This window comes from Thamnophis sirtalis, unplaced genomic scaffold (genome assembly GCF_051295495.1).
Source record: "Thamnophis sirtalis isolate CommonGarterSnake01/CBP01778 unplaced genomic scaffold, rThaSir2_p1.2 scaffold_2, whole genome shotgun sequence".
Classification (NCBI taxonomy): Eukaryota; Metazoa; Chordata; class Lepidosauria; order Squamata; family Natricidae; genus Thamnophis; species Thamnophis sirtalis.
Window position 1 is genome coordinate 52,612,833 of NW_028261382.1, and position 22,387 is coordinate 52,635,219.

The 22,387-nt window shown below is 46.8% G+C and overlaps 2 protein-coding genes across 4 annotated transcripts in view; one reads left to right on the forward strand and one right to left on the reverse strand.

Moving 5' to 3' along the window:
- The window catches only part of MPHOSPH9 (M-phase phosphoprotein 9), a 43,127-nt gene extending 28,807 nt beyond the window's left edge, over positions 1 to 14,320 (reverse strand). The window contains exons 1-9 of one of the 2 annotated variants that reach the window (XM_087705527.1): positions 14,166 to 14,320; positions 11,733 to 11,811; positions 11,351 to 11,483; positions 10,889 to 11,036; positions 9,750 to 9,839; positions 6,759 to 7,282; positions 6,025 to 6,127; positions 4,459 to 4,561; positions 1,491 to 1,594 (exon numbers count right to left, since the gene is read on the reverse strand). In XM_087705527.1, the coding sequence (XP_087561653.1) occupies positions 1,491 to 1,594; positions 4,459 to 4,561; positions 6,025 to 6,127; positions 6,759 to 7,282; positions 9,750 to 9,839; positions 10,889 to 11,036; positions 11,351 to 11,454 (1,176 nt within the window). In that variant the 5' untranslated portion in view covers positions 11,455 to 11,483; positions 11,733 to 11,811; positions 14,166 to 14,320. Of the gene's footprint in view, positions 1 to 1,490; positions 1,595 to 4,458; positions 4,562 to 6,024; positions 6,128 to 6,758; positions 7,283 to 8,294; positions 8,321 to 9,749; positions 9,840 to 10,888; positions 11,037 to 11,350; positions 11,484 to 11,732; positions 11,812 to 14,165 lie in introns of those variants that run through there. The other variant, XM_087705529.1, reaches the window with a different exon arrangement.
- Positions 14,321 to 14,543: 223 nt separating this feature from the next.
- MTRFR (mitochondrial translation release factor in rescue) lies at positions 14,544 to 22,340 on the forward strand. 2 transcript variants are annotated; one of them, XM_087705530.1, is made up of 3 exons: positions 14,544 to 14,750; positions 19,287 to 19,583; positions 21,458 to 22,340. In XM_087705530.1, the coding sequence occupies exons 2-3, from the start codon at positions 19,305 to 19,307 to the stop codon at positions 21,668 to 21,670; spliced, it is 492 nt and encodes a 163-aa protein (XP_087561656.1). In that variant the 5' UTR covers positions 14,544 to 14,750; positions 19,287 to 19,304; the 3' UTR covers positions 21,671 to 22,340. The 2 variants fall into 2 exon arrangements, with proteins under 2 accessions (XP_087561656.1, XP_087561657.1); XM_087705531.1 differs by lacking the exon at positions 14,544 to 14,750 and adding an exon at positions 16,273 to 16,699.
- The last annotated feature ends 47 nt before the right edge of the window (positions 22,341 to 22,387 follow it).

Below are 22,387 nucleotides of genomic sequence, written 5' to 3' on the forward strand. Positions count from 1 at the left end.
GTCCGACTAAACCGCGTCGCTGACATCATCAACCCGGCGACAACAGCCAGCGCGGAAAAAGAAGGGTGCTTTACAATAGCGCGTCGAAAGAAAGCCGATTTAACTTAAGGTAAGGGTTAGGTTTAGGGTTAGGTTAAGGGTTAGGTTTAGGGTTAGGTTAAGGGTTAGGTTTAGGGTTAGGTTAAGGGTTTGGTTTAGGGTTAGGTTAAGGGTTTGGTTTAGGGTTAGGTTAAGGGTTTGGTTTAGGGTTAGGTTTAGGGTTAGGTTAAGGGTTAGGGTTAGGGTTAGGTTAAGGGTTTGGTTTAGGGTTAGGTTTAGGGTTAGGTTAAGGGTTAGGTTAAGGGTTTGGTTTAGGGTTAGGTTTAGGGTTAGGTTAAGGGTTTGGTTTAGGGTTAGGTTTAGGGTTAGGTTAAGGGTTTGGTTTAGGGTTAGGTTTAGGGTTAGGTTAAGGGTTTGGTTTAGGGTTAGGGGTTAAGTTTAGGTTTAGGGTTACTTTTATAGCACGCTTCTGTCTCCGCGCTGTTGTCACCCTGTTGATGACGTCAGCGACGCGGTTTAGTCGGACGCGGTTTCGTCGTTCGCCCTTTTGTCGGTGAACCGTAGAAAGATATCGCTATGTGGAAAAAGTAGCGCTTGGAACAGACCCTCTTGATGCCATAAGGGGAGAGCAGAATTGTTGTCACACATTAAAAACACATGCTCCTTCAATTGAGGGAGGCTGCCTGTCAAGCCTGAATCTGATTGGGTTGCGAGTTTGTTTGTATCCTGGGTTATGTTCACATGAATTGACACAGTTTGGGGATTGAAGGGGTGGGGGAAGCTGAGGTGGAGGGAGTCTTCAGCCAAAACAACATAGCTAGCCAATGAGACAGCTGCATTCTAACGGATGGCCGGCCAGAGGAGGAGGGATGAAGTCACCAAGCAACCAGCTCTGATCCTGGTTGGACAGTGAGACATATTGTTTTGAAAAAAATTAAGAAACTCTTACTCATAGTGGGATGAAAAGCCTGGGAACTTTTAGCAGTAGCTTTTCACCAGTTCGTGCCCAGATGGTAGCAATAGCGCTTAGACTTACGTACCGTTTTACAGTGCTTTTACAACCCTCTCTAAGCGGTTTACAAAGTCAGCCTCTTGCAAACCCCAACAATCTGGGTCCTCATTTGACCCACCCCGGAAGGACGGAAGGCTGAGTCAACCTGGAGCCTGGTGAGATTTGAACTGCCAAATTGCAGGCAGCCGGCAGTCGGCGGAAGTAGCCCGCAGTACGGCACTCTAACCACTGCGCCGTGTAGCTAAATAAAATTTGTTCTTTTGAGGAAATGGAATGCCTCGGAGTTCGATTTGTGATGGGTGCATTGCTTGGAACCTGACATATGTCATCACCCTTCACGCATGAAGCAATGAGCAAGCAGCACCAGCCAATGGGAGGGGAGACTGAAAATTCAGCAAAAGAAGAAAAAAAAAGAGAGAGAGAGAGAAGTTAGCAATACCTGTTCAGAGGAGTCCTTTGTTGAGAACGTAGAAAATTCATTCCCTAAATTCTTAGGCAATGCTTGATACATTTCCTTCTCGTCTAACCTCCAATAGGTCAGCCCTGTGGGATAAAAGAGGCACCTGGAAATCAGTTTAAGGATCGCAAAGAGCCTGGATGTCATTTTGGGAAAGAGAAATATAGATTTCAGGCAAAGTTTTGGCACCCGCAGGGTTTTGATGTGCAATGAAAGGAAAGGGAGCGTGTTAGTTCTGCAGAGAACTCCGAGGCAATCAGCGCCAAGAAAAGGAAAGGAGAATTCGTCCTTGACAATATTTCAACACGAAAGGTAGCCTCTTACCCTGAGATTCCCCCCCTCTCACCTTCCAGCTGAAATAGTCTTCCCCGTATCCCGACTCAAACAGGATAAATCAGATTAAAGCATCGGTTTTCTTGCATCAGGCTCAGAGGTGGCATTCAGCGGAAATCGCGGATGGGCATGCCCCCCCCCCCCCAGCTCTATGCTGTCCTATTTATGCATGTTTCTGAGGCCGGGCGCACACACGGAAGGCGCACACGTGAGGGACGAACCGGTTGTAACGAAATTTGCAACCGCGCCCCGCCGATCAGACTCTCTGTTTATCTTATACTTGAGAGACCGCCTGCTGCCAATTACCTCCCACAGACCCATTAGATCTCACAGGGTTGGCCTCCTCCGGGTGCCATCTACCAGCCAATGCCACCTGGCTATTACCCGGGGGAGGGCCTTCTCTGTGGCAGCTCCGGCCCTCTGGAATGAGCTCCCCGCAGGGATTCGGACCCTCACCTCTCTCCAGGCCTTCCGAAAAGCCGTCAAAACCTGGCTGTGCCAGCAGGCCTGGGGGTGATGAGTTCCCTTCCCCGCTCGACATGTATGGTTGTGCGACTGTTGTTTACTTTTATTATTTGTACAGGGCGGGGCATAACCTTTTCCTAGGGGGTCACAGCAACACTTGTAATAACAACACAAATAATTCATACACCATTCGAAAGCCCATCAAAAACTGAGTTTATTGACACGATTTAATAGTCAGTATGACCACCATTAGCCCTTCGAACAGCATTCAAACGAGGTGGATAAGAACACAACAAATCTTCAAACAGTTCCGTTCGATTTTCCAGATTTTTCAACACAGTTTCCAAATTCATTCTCAAAGTTTCAACCGAATATCGATTTTGACCTTGCTCCTGAATCATCAGAGCTTCCACTTCATCCTTAATTATGGCCCCAATGTTCTCTGCCGGATTGAGATCTGGCGAATTTCCCAGCCAGACGTCATTGCCCAAAAATTCGACATTGTTTTCCTTTAACAATTGCTGAGTCGCATTTGCACGCATGCAATGATCCTTTGTTCTTCCGAATCGAATTTTCCAGCCATTCTTAAAGCAAATTTAACATTTAATAGCTCATTCAATTCAGTTTTTTATGGGCTTTAAAATGAGGTGTCGCGGAAGTTGTAAACTGCTGTCGATCTTGCTGTGACCCCCTAGGAAAAGGTTATGCCCCGCCCTGTATTTTGTTTTTTTTATGTTCCCCTTTTTCCCCCTTGAATTGTTCGCCGCCCTGAGTCCTCCCGGAGAAGGGCGGCATACAAATAATAAAATTCTATTCTATTCTATTCTATTCTATCTGAAGGCAGAGTGTCAAAGCTAAATGAAGAAATATAGGCAGCTCTCAACTTAGAACAGTTTCAAGCCACAAAGCCACTGGGAAAAAAAAAGGACTTTTCACACTTATGACCGTGGCAGCCTAGAGTGGTGCGGTGGCCGAGAGGCGGAGCTCTCGCCTCACAATCAGGAGGCTTGTGAGTTCGATTCTAGGCAGAGGCAGCTATTTCTCTCCCTGGGCACGATGATAATTTATCTGCTGAACAAAACTCCGTACTGGCGACAGGGAAAGGCATCTGGCCACTAAACACTTTGCTAGCTCCATTCAGTTGCCCAGACTCCACCCCTGCAAGGGATTATGGGTTTTGCAGATGGGCTTCATTTGCCTTTTTATTTACCCTCTGTAGTTATTTCAAGAGACAACATTGAAAATCAGGAGGAAGGCTAGCCAAATTTTCCTGTTTCCCCAAAAATAAGACCTCCCCGGATAATAAGCCCAATCAGGCTTTTGAGCGCATGCGCCAAAATAAGCTCTCCCCCGAAAATAACTCCTCCCTGAAAATATTGCAACAGACAGGAGGTGACCACACTCGCCGCCTCCTGCACCTCAAAAATAATAAGACCTCCCCGAAAATAAGGCCAAGTGCAGCCCTTGAAGAGCATTCGGAGACTTCAACTGGTCCAGAATGCGGCCGCGCGAGCGATTGTGGGTGTACCTCGATACACCAATGTTACACCTATCCTCCGCGAGCTGCACTGGCTTCCAATCGGTCTCCGGATACGCTTCAAAGTGCTAGTCGTAACTTATAAAGCCCTTCATGGTATTGGACCTGGGTACTTGAGAGACCGCCTGCTGCCAATGACCTCCCACAGACCCATTAGATCGCACAGGGTCGGCCTCCTCCGGGTTCCATCTACTAGCCAATGTCATCTGGCTACTACCCGGGGGAGGGCCTTCTCTGTGGCAGCTCCGGCCCTTTGGAACGAACTCCCCGCAGAGATTCGGACCCTCACCTCTCTCCCGGCCTTCCGGAAAGCCGTTAAAACCTGGCTGTGCCAGCAGGCCTGGGGTTGATGAGCTCCCTTCCCCTCTCGACAGGTGTGGTTGTTGGTCATTTTAAATGTCTATTTTGTACTTGTATGTTTCCCCTTCCTGTTTAAGTTGTTCGCCGCCCTGAGTCCCTTTTAGGGAATAGGGCGGCATAGAAATAAAATAAAACTTAAACTTATTTCAGGGAGGTCTTATTTTCGGGGAAACACGGCAATAAAAGAATCCCCTTCGTTACGAATCTGCCAAGCTTACAAGAGGTCCAGAGGAATGAATGTGGAAGCTACTGTACCTGACGAAAGAGAGACTAAGGAATTTTGGCTTCCATGTTGCTGATTGAGGTAAAACGGAGTGGTGGATGGCGCGGCGGGCGCAGCGATGGTATTGGTCTGCAACTGCGACAAACGGGGAAGAGAACAACAGGTGTTTATCGGTCAAAAACTGCACAACGTGAACCTCCCACACTGAATGCAGAGAGAGAGTAAATGTGGCCCAGCGAGCTGAGAAAAAAAATGTTCTGTCACAGGGATAATCCTAGAAAATTCGGTAGGGCTTATAACTACCCACGGTTTCTTTGAAACAAGATGGACGACAAATCTAATGAATAAATAAAATGCTCGCTTCCAGATAATCGCTGTAGGCGAAGCTCATCTGTCATTCCCAAGAATTGACATCTTGGCTAGGATTGAATGACCTACCCCCCCCCCCCGGTAAAAACACCAAAAAGAGAGGAGAAATTCCTATTTAAAAAAGGAAAGGGAGGGTTGAAAATACTGCTTAGGGCAGGGGTCAGCAACCTGTGGCTCTGGAGCCGCATGTGGATTTTCATCCCTCGGCTCCACAATTGATAGGGCTTTCTTTTAGGACAGGTAGAGGAAAAAGGATGCCATGCTAGGAGGAGACTCTATAGTGGTGGTGGGGGGGACTGGACTTCTGGTCAGCAGAGGAAAAAGGACGCCATGCTAGGAGGAGACTCTATGGTGGTGGTGGTGGGGAAACTGGACTTCTGGTCAGCAGAGGAAAAAGGATGCCATGCTAGGAGGAGACTCTATGGTGGTGGTGGTGGTGGGGAAACTGGACTTTTGGCCAGCAGAGGAAAAAGGACGCCATGCTAGGAGGAGACTCTATGGTGGGGGGAACTGGACTTCTGGTCAGCAGAGGAAAAAGGACGCCATGCTAGGAGGAGACTCTATGGTGGGGGGAACTGGACTTCTGGTCAGCAGAGGAAAAAGGATGCCATGCTAGGAGGAGACTCTATGGTGGTGGTGGTGGGGAAACTGGACTTTTGGCCAGCAGAGGAAAAAGGACGCCATGCTAGGAGGAGACTCTATGGTGGGGCGGGGGGAACTGGACTTCTGGTCAGCAGAGGAAAAAGGATGCCATGCTAGGAGGAGACTCTACGGTAGGGGAACTGGACTTCCAGCCGGCTCCAGAATTGAACGGGGGGGGGGGGGGTTCCATGTAGGAGCTTTGTGGCTATTTTGAGTGTTTAAGGTTGCCGATCCCTGGCTTAGGGGAAATGGTCTCCAACTTTGGTGGCTTTAAAGCTTGTGGACTTCAACTCCCAGAATTCCCCAGCCAGCTAGCCATGCTGGCTGGCTGGGGAATTCTGGGAGTTGAAGTCCACAAGTCTTAGAAGTTGCCAAGTTCGGAGGGCTGTGGCTTAAGGGCATAGTCCTGGACCACAGCCCGATGGACCTCTTTAGATCTTGAAGGACTAAGTGGGCAGGGCAATCCTAGAGCCACCCACATGCGGGCTGGGGGATTCGGGGAGTCAAAAATCCACGCAGCTTAAAAGTCGTTATGTACATTTGCCGCTGCCGTCCCCTTTTCATTTGGATTTCAGCAACTCTCTTACACTGTCAACGGTTTCCTCTTTTCCCGGCTCGGTCTCTTCTTCCACATTTGTTTTTTTCAGGTGGTTTTGTTTCATCTTTTGAGCCCAGGAGGTTAAAGGTTTCCTGTCAAAAAACAAAACCGAGACGTAAGAGAACAAACCTTTGCAAACGGCAATGGATTTCTTAGAGCAGGGTTTCAAGCTTGGGAAAATTTAACATGGGTGGACTTCAACTCCCAGCATTCCCCAGCCAGCATGGCTGGCTGGGGGATTCTGGGAGTTGAAGTCCACCCCTCTTAAAAGTATGCAGGCTGAGGGATTCTGGGAGTTGAAGTCCCACCCCGCTTGAAGCTTGCTGACTGAGGAATTCTGGGAGTTGAAGTCCCACCCCGCTTGAAGCTTATTGGCTGGGGAATTCTGGGAGTTGAAGTCCCACCCCGCTTGAAGCTTGCTGACTGAGGGATTCTGGGAGTTGAAGTCCCACCCCGCTTGAAGCTTGCTGAGTGAGGAATTCTGGGAGTTGAAGTCCCACCCCGCTTGAAGCTTATTGGCTGGGGAATTCTGGGAGTTGAAGTCCCACCCCGCTTGAAGCTTATTGGCTGGGGAATTCTGGGCATTGAAGTCCATCCATCTTAAAGTTGCTAAGGCTGAGAAACACACTACATTAGACTAAAAGAGCCAGGTTTTAAAGCTAGTAACTCATCCTCCAACTTTAAAGAAGCAGCTAACGAATGGAATTATCATCTGTCGTTTACCCATTTGGTTCCTCGGGTTGACCTTCGTGAATCTGAGCCTCAAACCGAGCGGAAAGCTCTCCATCGCTCTCCTTCGGAGGTGGGAAATGTCCGATGGTGGTTTGCGAAGCTTCTCTTTTGTCCTGAATGCTGGCCCCAAGGACATCCTCCATTGCTGGTGCTGGACGATTCGGCCGTTTGGTCATTGTCTCTGAGCTTTCTTCCCTGCAGGCCGGAAGGTCATCGCATTTGCTGGGGCTGAGTTCCGCAGTCGATAACGTAGCATATCCGCTGCTTATGGAAAGACTGTTTGTAAGGCCCTCCTGGTGGCGCATGGAGGAGGCTTCTGCCCGGGGCTCAGCATGGCCGGGGTGGAACTGACTGGTAAAGAGCTCATTTTCTTCAAAAGGGTCGGCCTTCAACCCCATCGGACTTCCTAGCAACGGGCAGCCGTCTGAAAGTCTGACGGAAGAGGCCTGCTTGGCACACGAGCATGGGATCTGGGTCTGCAGTTTCCCCAAGCGTCTGATTTCATTTTGTATGTGCTGGAAAGAAGAAGGAGGAGGAGGAAGAAATGGAGGTGGAGGAGGTGGAAAAGAAGAGGGATGAGAGGAAGAAATGGAGGAGGAGGAAGAAGAGAAGGAGGAAGAGAGGAAGAGGAGAGGAAGAAATGGAGGTGGAGGAGGAGGAAGAGGAAGAAATGGAGGTGGAGGAGGAGGAAGAGGAGAAGAGGAAGAAATGGAGGTGGAGGAGGAGAAGGAGGAGGAGGAGAGGAGGAAGAGGAGGAGGAGGAAGAGAAGACCTTTCATTAAAAACCAAATCTTTTAATCAAATAGGCAGCATCTCATTAGCTGCACAAGAAGAGCCACGTTTTAGTCACGTCCAGGAGACATTTTCACATATATGCACACACACACGAAACATGCCAAAATATGTTATGGTAGACGAATGACTACTTAGACATTTGTTTTATAAGTCTCTTTTTGCAACACATGCATGGAGGCATTCCTGGGGTTTGGCTGAGACAGAATCAGACTCTCACCCCCAACAAATTTTGCATGGAAGTGTAAAGGGAAAAAGAACAATCCATCCAAGGGGCCTTAAATGAAAGAAGACAATTTGAGCGCTGGGCTGGGCTAGCTTGCTTCTCTCAACAAAGAATTACAAGTCAGAAACTTTTCCCTCTTCAACCAACAATGCACAAGGTTAATATCACGACAAACTCAAGACGTAAAAGCACCACCACGAATCGGACACAGACACAGTTTGAGAATTGAACCAAAACAAAAAGAAAAACCACTTTAATCAATGCTCAGGTTTGGAGCAAGCAACGTTTTGTGGACTGGCATTCCTTCCAGACCCTTTCCCAAACATAAAAAGGCAGGAAATAATTATTTTTCAGTAAGTAGTTTCCCTTCTCCAATGCAACACGCAACCTCAGACATGGATGCACAAGCGAGGATTTCTGTGAATGATGAATGGCAAAAATTCGCCCGGAAATTAAACAAAGGAAAAGGAGATGCAGACCAACGTACAAAGGGAAAAAGAGAACAATACCTCTGTATATTTGTTTCAATTTCAGGAACAGTTGGTTACTATTATAGGAAAGGGCCATCAGGGAAGGGAAGGGGGAGAAACAGTTACCAAAAAGGGGTGTAAATATTAAAATGAACCAAATACACATAGACCAAATCTAACAAAGACATCTATTTCCACCTGTAGGACTACATTTAACAGGAGGTGAGAATTGGAATGTCTGAGAAAAGGAGGGTTAAGAAAGAGGACTGATAATATTGGGAGAGCAAAGAAAACTCAAATATAAACTTTGACACAAAACAACAAATGCAAAATAAGTCTTTAGGGGATTTGGCAACAGGGACCCAAACCCTTCCCGAGTCCTGATTAAAAGAGCAGCCAGTTCTATCATCAGTAGAGCGTGAAGGTGAAGGTGTATTACGATTTATGTACTTCTTCTAAAGCCGTTTAGCAAAACTCAGTGTCCAGGAATATCTACCTAACCTTTTTCTAAGTCACCCCTCAATGCCTGGAAATTGGGATAATAACCAAGATGAAATTTAATTCTGAAGAGCCAAGGATAAAAACTGTGAATCAGAGAGGGGGGGGAGGAGAAATAGCACATTTTATAACAATTCTCAACCCCTGCAAATTTTATTGCCTGGAGAATTCTGGGAGTTGAAGTCCACACAGTGGCTGTGGTGGAGAGAAAATGCTTCTTGCTAAATAAAATTAAAAAGTTGACGTTCCCAGGAAATTCACTTAATCGTTTTTTGGAAGAGACTAACAAAGGTATCATTTTAGCAGTGGCTAAGATGCTGAGCTTGTCGATCAGAAAGGTTGGCAGTTTGAATCCCTAGCACTGCGTAACCGAGTGAGCTCCCGTGACTTGTCCCAGCTTCTGCCAACCCAGCAGTTCGAAAGGAGGTAAAAAATGTAAGTAGAAAAATGGGAACCACCTTTGGTGGGAAGGTAACAGCGCTCCGTGAGCCTTCGGCGTTGAGTTATGCCGGCCACATGACCACGGAGACGTCTTCGGACAGCGCTGGCTCTTTGGCTTTGAAACGGAGATGAGCACCGCCCCCTAGAGTCGGGAACGACTAGCACATAGGTGCGAGGGGAACCTTTATCTTTTTAACAAAGCTATCGGAGGGAATGCTTTTATCTACAAAACCCCCTTTTAAGGCAAATGCGAAACGAAAGCCTGGGTTGACAGGAAGTGTGCATACATCCACATGATCACTCAAACCATTTGTAACACAGACAGATTTACCGTAATATCTCAAGGCTTCAAGGAGAAATGTAAACAGAGGGATACTGTACACACCTCCCTTCCAATTAAGGAGCTATTTTAGGCATTTGATAAAATTACAGTAAACAGCATTCCCCATCCTTATCGCTTATCCCCCAACTCCCTAGCAATTCCCAGCTCCCATTCTCCAGAGCCAGACCTTCGGCATATAAAAGGCACCGAGTAAATTAAACAAAATTACTTACGTGGATTTGATGACAGAATACTTTTTGCTGGGTGACTATCTGCTCTTGGCATTGCCTCTCCACCAGGCTGAACAAATGGAGCCACCTGGTCTATGGGAAAATATAAAGATTCAGCAAAGGGAATAAAACATTTGCTTCCGTGATGGATTATAAATTCCATTTGCCCACATCTAGCCTAGTGATTGGTTGAACTCTGATGGAACGGAAAGTTTCCTCTTTTTTCTCTTGAACCTATCTGCTACCTGTATTCGGTCTGAGACCTGAACAGAAGTGAAAAGAATCCGAAGACAGACAGAAAAAAAAACCCCTCCCTGAAAATCTGAAATCTAGAGAATTAGTGTGTCCTAGCAAGACTGTTGGGGCCGCCAGTGGCCAACAGAGCTGGCAGCAGATTCGGAAAGTGAGGAGGTTGGGGAGGAACCTGGGCCAGTCCTGGAGTCTGGGGAAGGTTCTGAGGAGGGCTCTGTGTCGGAGGCAGAGAGGGGGCCAGGGCCGTCTGACAGTTATCAGCTGCCTTCAGAGTCAGACATCAGTGAGGCAGAAGAACAGCTGGAGCCTGTTCCCAGTGTGCGCCTGCGCAGAGCTGCCAGACGAAGGGAAGAGCTAAAGAACAGGGGTCGACTTGGGAGTAAGGCCACAGGTGGACGGTGAATGGCCCCTCCCAGAGGGAATAAAAGAGGAGCGAAAGGGGAGTGGAGTTTGCAGGAGACAATTAGTTTGCTTAGTTGGTTCGTGACTCTCCAAGACTCCTTGCCAAGTTCTGCAGAGATCGGCCTGGCAGCTCTCCAAGCCAGATAAGGTCTGTGACCGTAAATCCTCCCTCGAAAGACTTTGCTGGATGTGAATGAGCAGAATTCACAGTCAATTAATAAAAGGAGTCGTGACCAGGAGTTGGCTTCCTGCTCTTGGGAAGACCTTTTAGATTTCAAACCTCAGCACTTGGAGACGACACGTATTGATTGGATAACCGTTTTCACGTTTATCTTTTTTAACCTCGGGTAAGTTGCCCAGAGTCGGTTTCAAGGGTGAGGATGAGCGACGGGTACATTTCAGAAATAAATTAAACTTAGGAAGGTGGTGAGGCTGCTGTTCAAAATAACTTGAGAAACGCAGTTGGAAAGACCGTTTGTGTTACATACCTCGCAATTCTTCAGTATTTCGGGGTCCCGGCTGCTTTGAGCATCTTGCATAGATGAAGCCAGCAAACGGACCTCTTTGCTTATTGCAGAAGGACTGACTTTGCCCGAGAAATTGGAGATGACATCTGGGTGGAATAAAGAAGGGCTTCTGTCGAACAAATAAAAATATGAATTATTTATCTACTGAAACTCAGCTGGGCATTGCTGACAATCCCTTCTTGCTCCCAAGACAACCACAGAAAATCTGCAGGGTTTCTCCCCGCCCCCCCCCCCCCAGGTCTTTGAGTGGACTTTGTTAACTTGGTTAAAATAAATGGACTTGTCGGTCATAAGAAAGATTTTGGATCCGCTTAGGCCAGACTGTGCTAAAAATCGAAATTTGCTTTTCTGTTTTGAAAAATTGGATTCCGGAAACACGATCAGAAATTAAGAAGCAGGATACTGGTTAAATTTCCCACTAACCTGTTGTCGCTTATGTTATAATCATACAAGGTGTGAACGTTCTTAGCATCAGTGTCCCCTGATGGTATTTCTTGTTCTGGTTTCACCAATCCCAGGTTTTCCATATCTCATGCTTGCAAAGATTGTGATTCTCCTTAAAAAATTGAATACATATATAAATTAGTTTGCTTTGGTAAAATAATTCAGAAACGAAAGTAACTAGGACTGCTCTCGCGGGTTTTAAAACGTGTTTAAAATCTATAAAAAACAGATTCATTGCTTGGTCTGATCTAACCACTGCATCATTGGTTCAGCCAATATTTAGAAACATTTATTTCTTTATTAACACCTATATATACGCAGTGTAGTTTCTTGGGTACCCAGCGAAAACCTTTCTACTTGCCTTATATATCCACAACATTCCAGACAAATGCTCTTTTACTGCAGCTGTTTCATCCAGGTGGCTAAATCCAGAATAAACTCTACAATATGAACAAAGAAAAGACAGCTGTGAAGCACTCCTTTATGAAGGAAAAAAAAGAGGAAGTTATCCATTTCCCGGTATACATCATATGCTTGACCTATTTCTTCCCAACCATAGTTCTGTGTGCATGAATTATTTGTGGAAGACCTTAATTTATTAATGCAGCATTCTTAAAATGTTACCCTCCAGATATTTTAAAAATGCAATTAGATGTGAGCACAATAACTAAACACAAATATAGTATATGTGTAAATGTGTACACTACCGTAAGCACGTGCGCGCGCGTACACACACACCACACACACGTATGTATGTATGTATGTATTAAGTGTTACAACTCCTGGTATGCCCAAATATGGGAGGAAGCTTACTGCTTCCATTCTCTGTCCATCGGCTCGTCATAAGAGACCATCCAGACAGAAACCCAATATTTTTACTGTTGCCTTTGTTATATTTCTTTTTTTTTTATTTGTGCTGATAAATAAATAAAGGGAGACTAGTATAGATCTATTTCAAGCTATTTAGCTCTCATCAGCTAGCCATACCCTTACTGGGATTAGAACCTGTGCTGAACCTTGTGGCTTAGTGGTTAACACATCTGCCTAAGATGTAATACAGATGTAATACAGCACAGGTTCTAATCCCAGTAAGGGTATGGCTAGCTGATGAGAGCTAAATAGCTTGAAATAGATCTATACTAGTCTCCCTTTATTTATTTATCAGCACAAATACATTATATATACACACACACACACACACACACACATATACATACATACATACATACATATATATACAGTATATCACAAAAGTGAGTACACCCCGTCACATTTTGTAAATATTTAAATATATCTTGCCAGCAGTTTAGGCATTAATGGCTGTGTGTTGCGTTATTTTGAGGGGACAGCACATTTATACTGTTATACAAGCTGTATACTCACTACTTTACATTGTAGCCAAGTGTCATTTCTTCAGTGTTGGCACATGAAAAGATATACTTAAATATTTACAAAATATTCAAGGGGTAAACTCACTTCTGTGACATATATATATATATATATATATATATATATGTGTGTGTGTGTGTGTGTGTGTGTGTGTGTGTGTGTGTGTATATATACACACACACACACACACATATACATACATACATATACATATACATACACATACACACACATATACACATACACACACATATTTGTGATTAAGGATAATATATATATCCTAAATTTCTCCTTTTTCAACTCAAGAGTGTATAATAATCAAACAGGGTCAGAGACAGCTGTACATAAGAGATAAACACTGGCCAATTCAGTTTGAAATATAAAAGAAGGCTTGGAAGGAATGTATTCTGTTTATATATTACATTTCTTCCCCCAGACTTTGGGTAAAGTGTGCGTTCTCTATAGCTTTGTATATTTATCATTTAAGTCCCCTGTTGCAACCAACTTTTTAAAACTGGCCATTTAATTCTCGAATACAGACCTAGCAACATATAACCAAAATACATTAAACAGGACATGTTATTCATTCTCTTTGATGAGATGGTGAGGAAGTCGCTCTCTTCACTAACAAGAAGAAAATTGCAACTGTGTGTAAAACAATTCCCTGAATTTTTTATCCACAGGGAAACGACCGCTTCCTCATTTTTCTTCTTTATCGATGTTTCTAGTCAAAAATACACCAAATAAAAGTATATTTATTCATCCTATTTATTTATAATATTTAGATTTATCTCTCCAACTCCTGCTGAGTTTCCTGCTGAGTTTTTCCACTGTATCCTTTCAAATTGAAAATAAAACCACACACAAAAATCAATAATAATAACAGCAAACAATAATAACAACAGCAAACAACATCAGTCTATCTCAAAACCTGGAAAAATACTTGATAGGTGGATTTAAAATACCAAATGCAACGTAAACAACCAGGCACTTGCAAAGAATGGTAATAATTAAATATTAAATTTAATTTAATAGATCAATTTAATTAATTTAATAAATTAAATTAATTTAATAAATAATATTAAATAAATAATTTAACTCACATCCAGAACCAATCCCAGCAATTTTTGTGACCTTCTCAAGAACCCTGCAAGGTAGGCCAGCCTGGCAAAGCCGCCTTTTACTGGCTTCGTGCCCGACCTTTAAAGAGCCCCACCCCCCCACCTCTTATTGGACGAGGCTATAGTATAAACAACATGAACGGCCAGCCATTGGATGATCGGCCTGTCCGTCGAAGGAATGGGGGCGTGCCAGGGGGAAGGAAATGAGGTCGCCCCACCCTCCCGTCAGAAGCAGCGCTCCGGTCCTCGCGAGGGCGATTCCGCCTCCGCTACCCCAGGCTTACCTCCCCGGTCGGCCCCGTTGGCTTTCCGCACCGCTCCCGTCAGGCGGAAGGCCGAGCCGGGGAAGAAGGCCGAGCCGCCAACCGTCTCCTCCGCTCCGCAGTTGGCGGTTGACATTCGAAGAAGCGGCTTCAAGTCTAGACGCCGAAGGCTCGCGAGGCAGCTGCGCCGATTGGCTGCATCCCGAGCCGCCGCGCGACGCCATTGGCCAGCGGAGTCGGGAGGTGGGCGCAGGATCGAGGGACGCTATTGGCCCCGTGTGGGACGCTCTCTCTCTCTCTTTTAGGTCAACGAGTGAGGAACGGGGGAGGGGGGGGAACCTCTCTGGGATTGGCTCCTTCGGGGCTCAGCCATCGGAGGGGCGCATGCGCTCGTGGGCGCATGCGCAGCAGCGTCGGGGCTTGAGGCCTAGTCGTAGTTGAATTACCCCGAAAGTAAGTTTGGGAAATACCGCAGGGAAGAGACTGGCCGTCCCGAGGAAAGCTGCTCCCTCTCCGGTGCTCCCTTCCCACCGACTTAGAAGCTGATCGTGTCCGTTTCCCACCTTCTCTTTTCTCGCCATCCTAAGCGCACAACAACCCTGCCAGGTAGGACAGGCGGATCGAATGAGAGCCAAAACAGCCGGAGGGCTTCACGGGGGCGGTTGGGGGGGGCAGAGAATAAGGATTTGAACCCACATTTCTCCACTTCTAACCCAGTATTGGACTGCTCTGATAACTGGGGAGAACCCCCCTCCAAAAAAGAGGGGTGCCCCACTTTAGTGACCGTGAAAAGTTTACAACTGCACTGGGGGGGGTGTTAAAAATGACTCGGGACCATTGGTTGCACGTCACGTGATCAAAACACAGCCGCTTGGCAACCGCTTCGTACTTATTAGGACGCCGTGATCCCCTTCTGCGTCCGTCCTGCAAACCAGATTCACTTAACGACCACGTTTCTAATTGAACACCTGCAAAGATCCACTTTTAACAACGGCGGCAAGCGAGGTCGGCAAATGGAGCAAAACTCACATTAACAAGATGTCTCACTTAGCAACGTACATTTTGGGCTCGATTCATTATGGTCGTATGTCGAGGACTGCCGGTAGTCCCTTTCCGTCACCTTTATGTAAAGATCGAGTTACTGGGTGCTTTAAAAAAAAAATAAAAGCCCTTCTTAATGGGGTGCCCTTGCTTATTCCCACGTGCGTATCTCTCCGCTTTTAAAAACCTGGGTTAAAAGAAGAGAATGTGGGGTTTCCTTCTTACCATGATGGAGAGCGGCCAGGCTGCATTTCCTCTGGCAGTTGGTTGCAATGCAGTGGCCCGAGCCAGTTCTGCAGTGATGCAGCCTTTGCCCCCCCACCCCCACCCCCCCAGCTCCCAATCCCATTTATTCCCTTGGCAACTGAAGTGGTAGGCATGACATTGTGACTTCACCGCAGAGGGATGAGAGATGATAAATGAAAAGAAAGAAAAAAATTGGCTTCAAAACTGGCCTACTTTTTCATCTCTTGATCAAGTCAGTGGTTCGGGGGGTCCATTTCCCTCCCCCCCCTCCGCAGCCACGGAAAAGTTATGCCACCTGGGGTGACAAGACAAGGAGAACTGTCCAATTTGGGTACCAGCATTGGATCGAATGTTGAATTGGAAATGTTTTGATAACAGCATGTCGATTTGACAGCCAGCCGCGAATCGAAAAACTTTATCCGAGCCCAGCACAAACCATCGTGGACTGTTCCCTGATACCACTATAGCAATAGCAATAGCAGTTAGACTTATATACCGCTTCAAAGGGCTTTCAGCCCTCTCTAAGCGGTTTACAGAGTCAGCATATCGCCCCCCACAGTCTGGGTCCTCATTTCACCCACCTCGGAAGGATGGAAGGCTGAGTCAACCTTGAGCCGGTGAGATTAGAACCGCTGAACTGCAGATAACAGTCAGCTGAAGTGGCCTGCAGTACTGCACCCTCGCTGGGGCTCGCTGCCTTAGAAGAGTGAGGAAAATCCTCACACCCTGGACGGCGTGCCTTCTTTACCCTCCATTGGGAAGGAGATACCAAAACATAGCCAGCCGCACAAACGGGATGAAGAAGAGTTTCTATCTCTCCGCTGTCAGACTCCTAAATGCGAAATAACATCGTAACCACGTAGTATGATGGACTTGCAACGCGGAGCAACATGTAACGTGTTCACGCTGGTGCAATAGGACTGGGTGTTTGTTAATATGATTTATTGGATTAGGGACTTTTTATCTTCACTGTGAATTGTATTGTGTTGGGTGTGTGTGCACTGAGAGCTCAACCAATCTCACTGTAGATATGTTGTACACTGATATTTTATTTTTAAGTGAAAAAGGTGGCTTGAAAACTGATCTACTTTTTCATCTCTTGATCAAGTCAGTGGTTTGGGGTCCATACCCCCCACCCCCCATCTCCGCAGCAACGAACCTTCTGAGAAAGTTATGCCACTGTGTGACAAAACTGGGATAGCTGGCAAAAATGTGCAATTCAGTTACCAGCGTTGGATCGAATGCAGAATTGGAAATGTTTTGATCAGGTAGCATCTCTTGGGAGCAAACTATTTTCAACCGCTGGTAGTTCACCAACATAAACGCTCAATCACAATCAAACACCAACAAAGCGTTCGGAGACTACAGCTAGTCCAGAATGCAGCCGCACGAGCGATATTGGGTGTACCGATACACACCCATATTACACCCATCCTCCGCGAGCTGCACTGGCTGCCAATTGGTCTCCGGACGCAATTCAAGGTGTTGGTCATTACCTTTAAAGCCTTATATGGCTCAGGGCCAGCATATTTGCGAGACCACCTACTGCCACATACCTCCCAACGGCCGATAAGATCCCACAGAGTGGGCCTCCTTAGGATGCCGTCAGCCGGGCAGTGCCGGCTGGCGGGCCCCCAGAGGAGGGCCTTCTCTCTGTCTGCTCCGACCCTGTGGAAAGCTGCTCCCCGCGGAGATCCGGACCCTCACCTCTCTCCAGGCCTTCCGGAAAGCCGTCAAAACCTGGCTGTGCCGGCAGGCCTGGGGTTGATGAGTTCCCCTCCCCTCTCGACTGGTATGGCTGTGTGATTTTCGTGTATTTTAATTATGTGTACTGTGTTTATAACCACTTCCCCCGAGTTGTTCGCCGCCCTGAGTCCCTCCTGGAGAAGGGCGGCATACAAATAAACCAAATACAAATACAATACAATACAATTTGCAGCTTTCCAATAAAGCTGAAAGATAACAGAAACGTTAAATTTTGGATCGATTTTTGTTTCGGAATCCGTTACATCCGCCTTGCTTACAGCGACTTATTTTCCGGCTGTGCTGACTCAAACCTTTTTCTGGTTCCGAGTTTTAAAAACTAGATTTCTCTCCCCCCCCCCCCATCCTTAAAGCTACTCAGTCTTGGCAGCCTCTTAGAACCCTGTCAGTTGATCAGCTTCAAGCCATTCATTTGCTCCAAGAATAGTAAGAGGAAAAAAAGGAAACAGCGGAACGAGCTCTCCTCCTCCTCTCCCTGCAGCGGGACTTTGTCTCTTCCCGCTGAGCGGCACACCTGGTGTAATTATTTAACAGAGCAGAGCAGATGCAAAAATAGAAAAGGGACAGACTTCAGCAAATTCTGCTGGATCGCAGCCAGATGGAGCTGCACCCGAGGTGCATTTTGGCAGCCATTAAGAGGAGCCCCCAGGTACGATGTATTACATAGCGAAGTGTTGTGACTCGGCAGATGTTTGCCGTGAGTTGAGTCGGGATGCAGGAATAACAATGCAGCTGGGGCTCGTTAGCGTCGTCTTCTGGAGATAAAAGGACTGATGGTGCCACGCCCTGGTTGCAGAAGTCAACGTTCATTGATCGTTCATCGGTCGTGGTTTGTTTGTGAGAGGCACTTGGATAAGTGATTTGCTTTCTGTAACCCCTGATTCAAAGAGACACTTGGAGAAGTGATTTGCTGTCTTTCTGTAAACCTGGTTTTGCTGTAAGAGCTCTTTGTTTTTGCATTCTGCTGCGTAACCTTTTTGCCAGAGACATTATTTATGTTTATTTTTGGGCTCGCAGCCAGCGTGAGCAAGGACTGATAAAGTTATTTCCTTTTAAGTCTGTCTGTCGTCTGTGAACGAGCGAAGAAGGGGGGTCAGAACAGTGAAGGTTATCAGAAGTAGGTGTGGTTAAATCACACCCGATGTTGTCATCTTTTTTTTTTTAAAATAGCTGCCGATCCGCTCTTTCTACAGTGGCAGTTTTGCAGTTAAACCAGGCATTCGATGTGGCACGAAGTGCCTTCAAGGCAAACACAAATTTGCCTTCTTTATTCTACCAAACCATTCAACCTTCTGGAGCAGGGGTCACTAATTGGTGGTCCGTGAGAAAATTTGGGTGGTTTGCAGAAAAAAATATTTGCATTTTTTTATATTGCACTAAATCAGGGGTCCTCAAACTGCGGCCCCTGGGACGGATACGTGCAATGAACGCTTGTGTTGCTGCAGAGAGTCTCCCCCTTTGGGGTCTTTTTGTGCAGGTTGAAGGGGCAGAAATTCCGACTTGGGGTCTGCTTGAGCCTCCTGGTGGGGGGCTTTGGGCGAAGGCTGGAGGGAAGAGCCGCTGGTGGAAAAGAGCCAGAGGGCCTCGTTCCAGTGGGACTGCATCCTGGCATGGAACTGGCTGACCATCTCAGCCCGCTGAGCCTCCAGGCGCCGGCACCTTGCACTCCCGCAGGCCTTCCCTCTGCTTGGAAAAACCATGCTCCTAGTCCTCAGTGAGGTGCTTCTGCTGAGCCTCCTTCTCGGTCAGATCCAGTTTGAACTGAACTCTTTCTCCTGGGGGTTGATTAGCTCCAGCAACTGCTTCCTGTCGGGGCCCTAAGGAGCCCAGGCGGGCAGGCGAGGCGTGGAGAGGCTGGCGAGGCGCCCCTCGACGTGAGCGACATCGAGTTGGCCACACCCACCCAGTCACATGACCACCTAGCCACGCCCACCCCGCCGGTCATTCGGCAGATCCTATTAGTGGCCCGTGGGATTTAAAATTATGAATTGAGTGGTCCGAAAAGTTGGGGGCTCCTGTTCTGAAGACTCAACTAAAGCTGCTGGATTTTTTCCCCTCTCTCATTAAAGTCGTCTTGATTCTCTCTCGCAGCCGGGGAAGTCCGTTTAGATGCCTCCTTCAAATTTATTGCGCTTCACTGCCTCTTGGATCCATGGGAAAGCTTTCCCGTGTACATCGAAGCTCGGGGAGAAGCATATCTTAATGCGCCACTGCCTTGGACCCTACATCCTCGGCGCAGGGAAGAAGACCTGTCCCGAGCTGCTTCCTCTGAACGAAGCCGACTTGGAAGAACAATTCGTCCGGGGTTTCGGGCCCGGAGGCCAAGCCACAAACAAAACGAACAACTGCGTGGTTCTGAAGCATCTTCCTTCGGGGATTGTCATCAAGGTAACGGCACCGACAGTTAATCCATAGCCCTTATTTATATACCGCTTCATGGTGCTTTACAGTGGTTCGAATCCCTAGCGCCGCGTAACGGAGGGAGCCCCCGTGACTCGTCCCAGCTTCTGCCAACCGAGCAGTTCGAAAGCAGGTGTAAAATGCAAGTAGAAAAATAGGAGCCACCTTTGGTGGGAAGGGAACAGCGTTCCGTGTGTTGAGTCATGCTGGCCACATGACCACGGAGGCGTCTTCGGACAGCGCTGGCTCTTCAGCTTTGGAAGGGAGATGAGCACCGCCCCCTAGAGTCAGGAACAGCTAGCAGATATGTGTAAGGGGAACCATCAGACAGTTCAAATCTTGGTTTCAGGGATCCTGTCAATCCTGAAGCTGACCTGATCAAAGCCATTTTGCCACTTCAGTATTGCCACAGGGGAGCTGAGGGATAGGAAAAGGGTGGAATAGAGATAGCTGTTATAGCCAAAACAAAATACTTTCTCTTGGGAACCAAGGACATTCTCACACCTGGTCAGAATAGCAATAGCAATAGCAGTTAGACTTATATACCGCTTCATAGCTTTCAGCCGCTCTCTAAGCGGTTTACAGAGTCAGCCTATTGCCCCCAACAACAATCCGGGTCCTCATTTTACCCACCTCGGAAGGATGGAAGGCTGAGTCAACCCTGAGCTGGTGAGATTTGAACAGCCGAACTGCCGAACTAGCAGTCAGCTGAAGTAGCCTGCAGTGCTGCATTTAACCACTGCACCACCTCGGATAGATAGATAGAACTAATAGAACTAATGATAGATGATTGATAGATAGATAGATAGATAGATAGATAGATAGATAGATAGATAGATAGAGGGAGAGAGAGAGATGTACTGTAGATAGATAGATAGATAGATAGATAGATAGATAGATAGATAGATAGATAGATAGATAGATAGATAGATAGATCTAATGAGAGATATAGATATAGCTAATGATAGGTAGATAAAACTATTGATAGATAAAATTAATGATAGATAGATAGAAAGATAGATAGATGATAGATAGATAGATAGATAGATAGATAGATAGATAGATAGATAGATAGATTGATTGCAATAGCAATAGCAGTTAGACTTATATACCGCTTCATAGGGCTTTCAGCCCTCTCTAAGCGGTTTACAGAGTCAGCATATTGCCCCCAACAACAATCCGGGTCCTCATTTTACCCACCTCGGAAGGATGGAAGGCTGAGTCAACCTTGAGCCAGTGAGATTTGAACAGCCGAAGTGCAGAACTGCAGTCAGCTGAAGTAGCCTGCAGTGCTGCATTTAACCACTGCGCCACCTCGGCTCTTGCCCAGTGCCTCTTGCCGAAAGAGTGGAGGAATGACATTACCAGGCAACTGGGAGACACCTTGATTGGATCATGTGACTGATTGTTTGAGGAACTCCTCCACTTTTAATTAGGTGAAAACTGCGTAATGGAGTGAGCTCCCGTGACTCGTCCCAGCTTCTGCCAACCTAGCAGTTCAAAAGCTCGTAAACAATGCAAGTAGGAAAATAGGGACCAGCTTTAATGGGAAGGGAACAGTGTTCCGTGCGCCTTCTGCGTTGAGTCATGCTGGCCACGGAGATGTCTGCGGACAGCGCTGGCTCTTCGGCTTTGAAACGGAGATGAGCACCGCCCCCTAGAGTCAGGAACGACTAGCACATATGTGCGAGGGAATCCTGTAGCTTGTGACCTTTTGCTGGTCTATTGAGTCTCTTCAGGATTGTTTTTCCTCCATTTCTTTCCACTGAATATCTCCTGCCCGATGTTTTTCTCCAGTAAAGCTTTCCGGACGAGGCGGTATGCATTTTCTTAACTCCAGATTCCTTGTTCTTCTTCCCTAGTGCCATCAGACCCGATCCCTGGAGACCAACCGCTCGAAAGCCCGAGAGATCCTCCAGGAGAAAGTGGACGTTTTTTACAAGGGCCAATCCAGCGTCGTGCTCCAGGAGAAACAGGAGTGGCAGAAAAAAAAGGAAGAGAAGAGACGAGAAGCTAGGAAGAACCTGGAAAGGAAGCGGCACTTGAAAGAAATGCTTGCTCTGGAGGACAAATAGGAATAGCAATAGCAGTTAGACTTATATACCGCTTCATAGGGCTTTCAGCCCTCTCTAAGTGGTTTACAGAGTCAGCAACTTGCCCCCACAGTCTGGGTCCTCATTTTACCCACCTCGGAAGGATGGAAGGCTGAGTCAACCTTGAGCCGGTGAGATTAGAACCGCTGAACTGCAGATAGCAGTCAGCTGAAGTGGCCTGGAGTACTGCACCCTAACCACTGCACCACCTCGGAACATAAGACAGTCTCGGCCAGTGGTGAAATGCTACCAGTTCGCCCAAACCGATAGTAAAAATGCTACCGGTTCAGTATTTCCAACAATCAGCTGGGCCACGATCAGCTGTGACGCGCAATTTATATTAGCTGGAATCGTCGGATTTCCTGCTTTCTAGTTAATCTAAATCGCGTGGCACAGCAGATTCCAGGCTGTTCTACTTGCCATTGCAGACTCGGAAAGCTTCAATATGTTCCTTTTTTAGCGCTGCGTGGGCGCGCCCACATACAAAATGCTCAGTAGCAGACTCCTTGAACTGGTAGCAGACTTCAGAGGATTTCACCGCTGGTCTCAGCTGACATTTTTCATTAAAAAATGGGGCCTACGCTAATCAATGCGTATTTCTTTTTAAAATTGTGGTTAAGCAGAAAACAATACAGTACAATCGCGTAGTTTATTTCCTCTCCTTGCATATTCTTTGCCGGAACTTTAAAAAGAACAAAC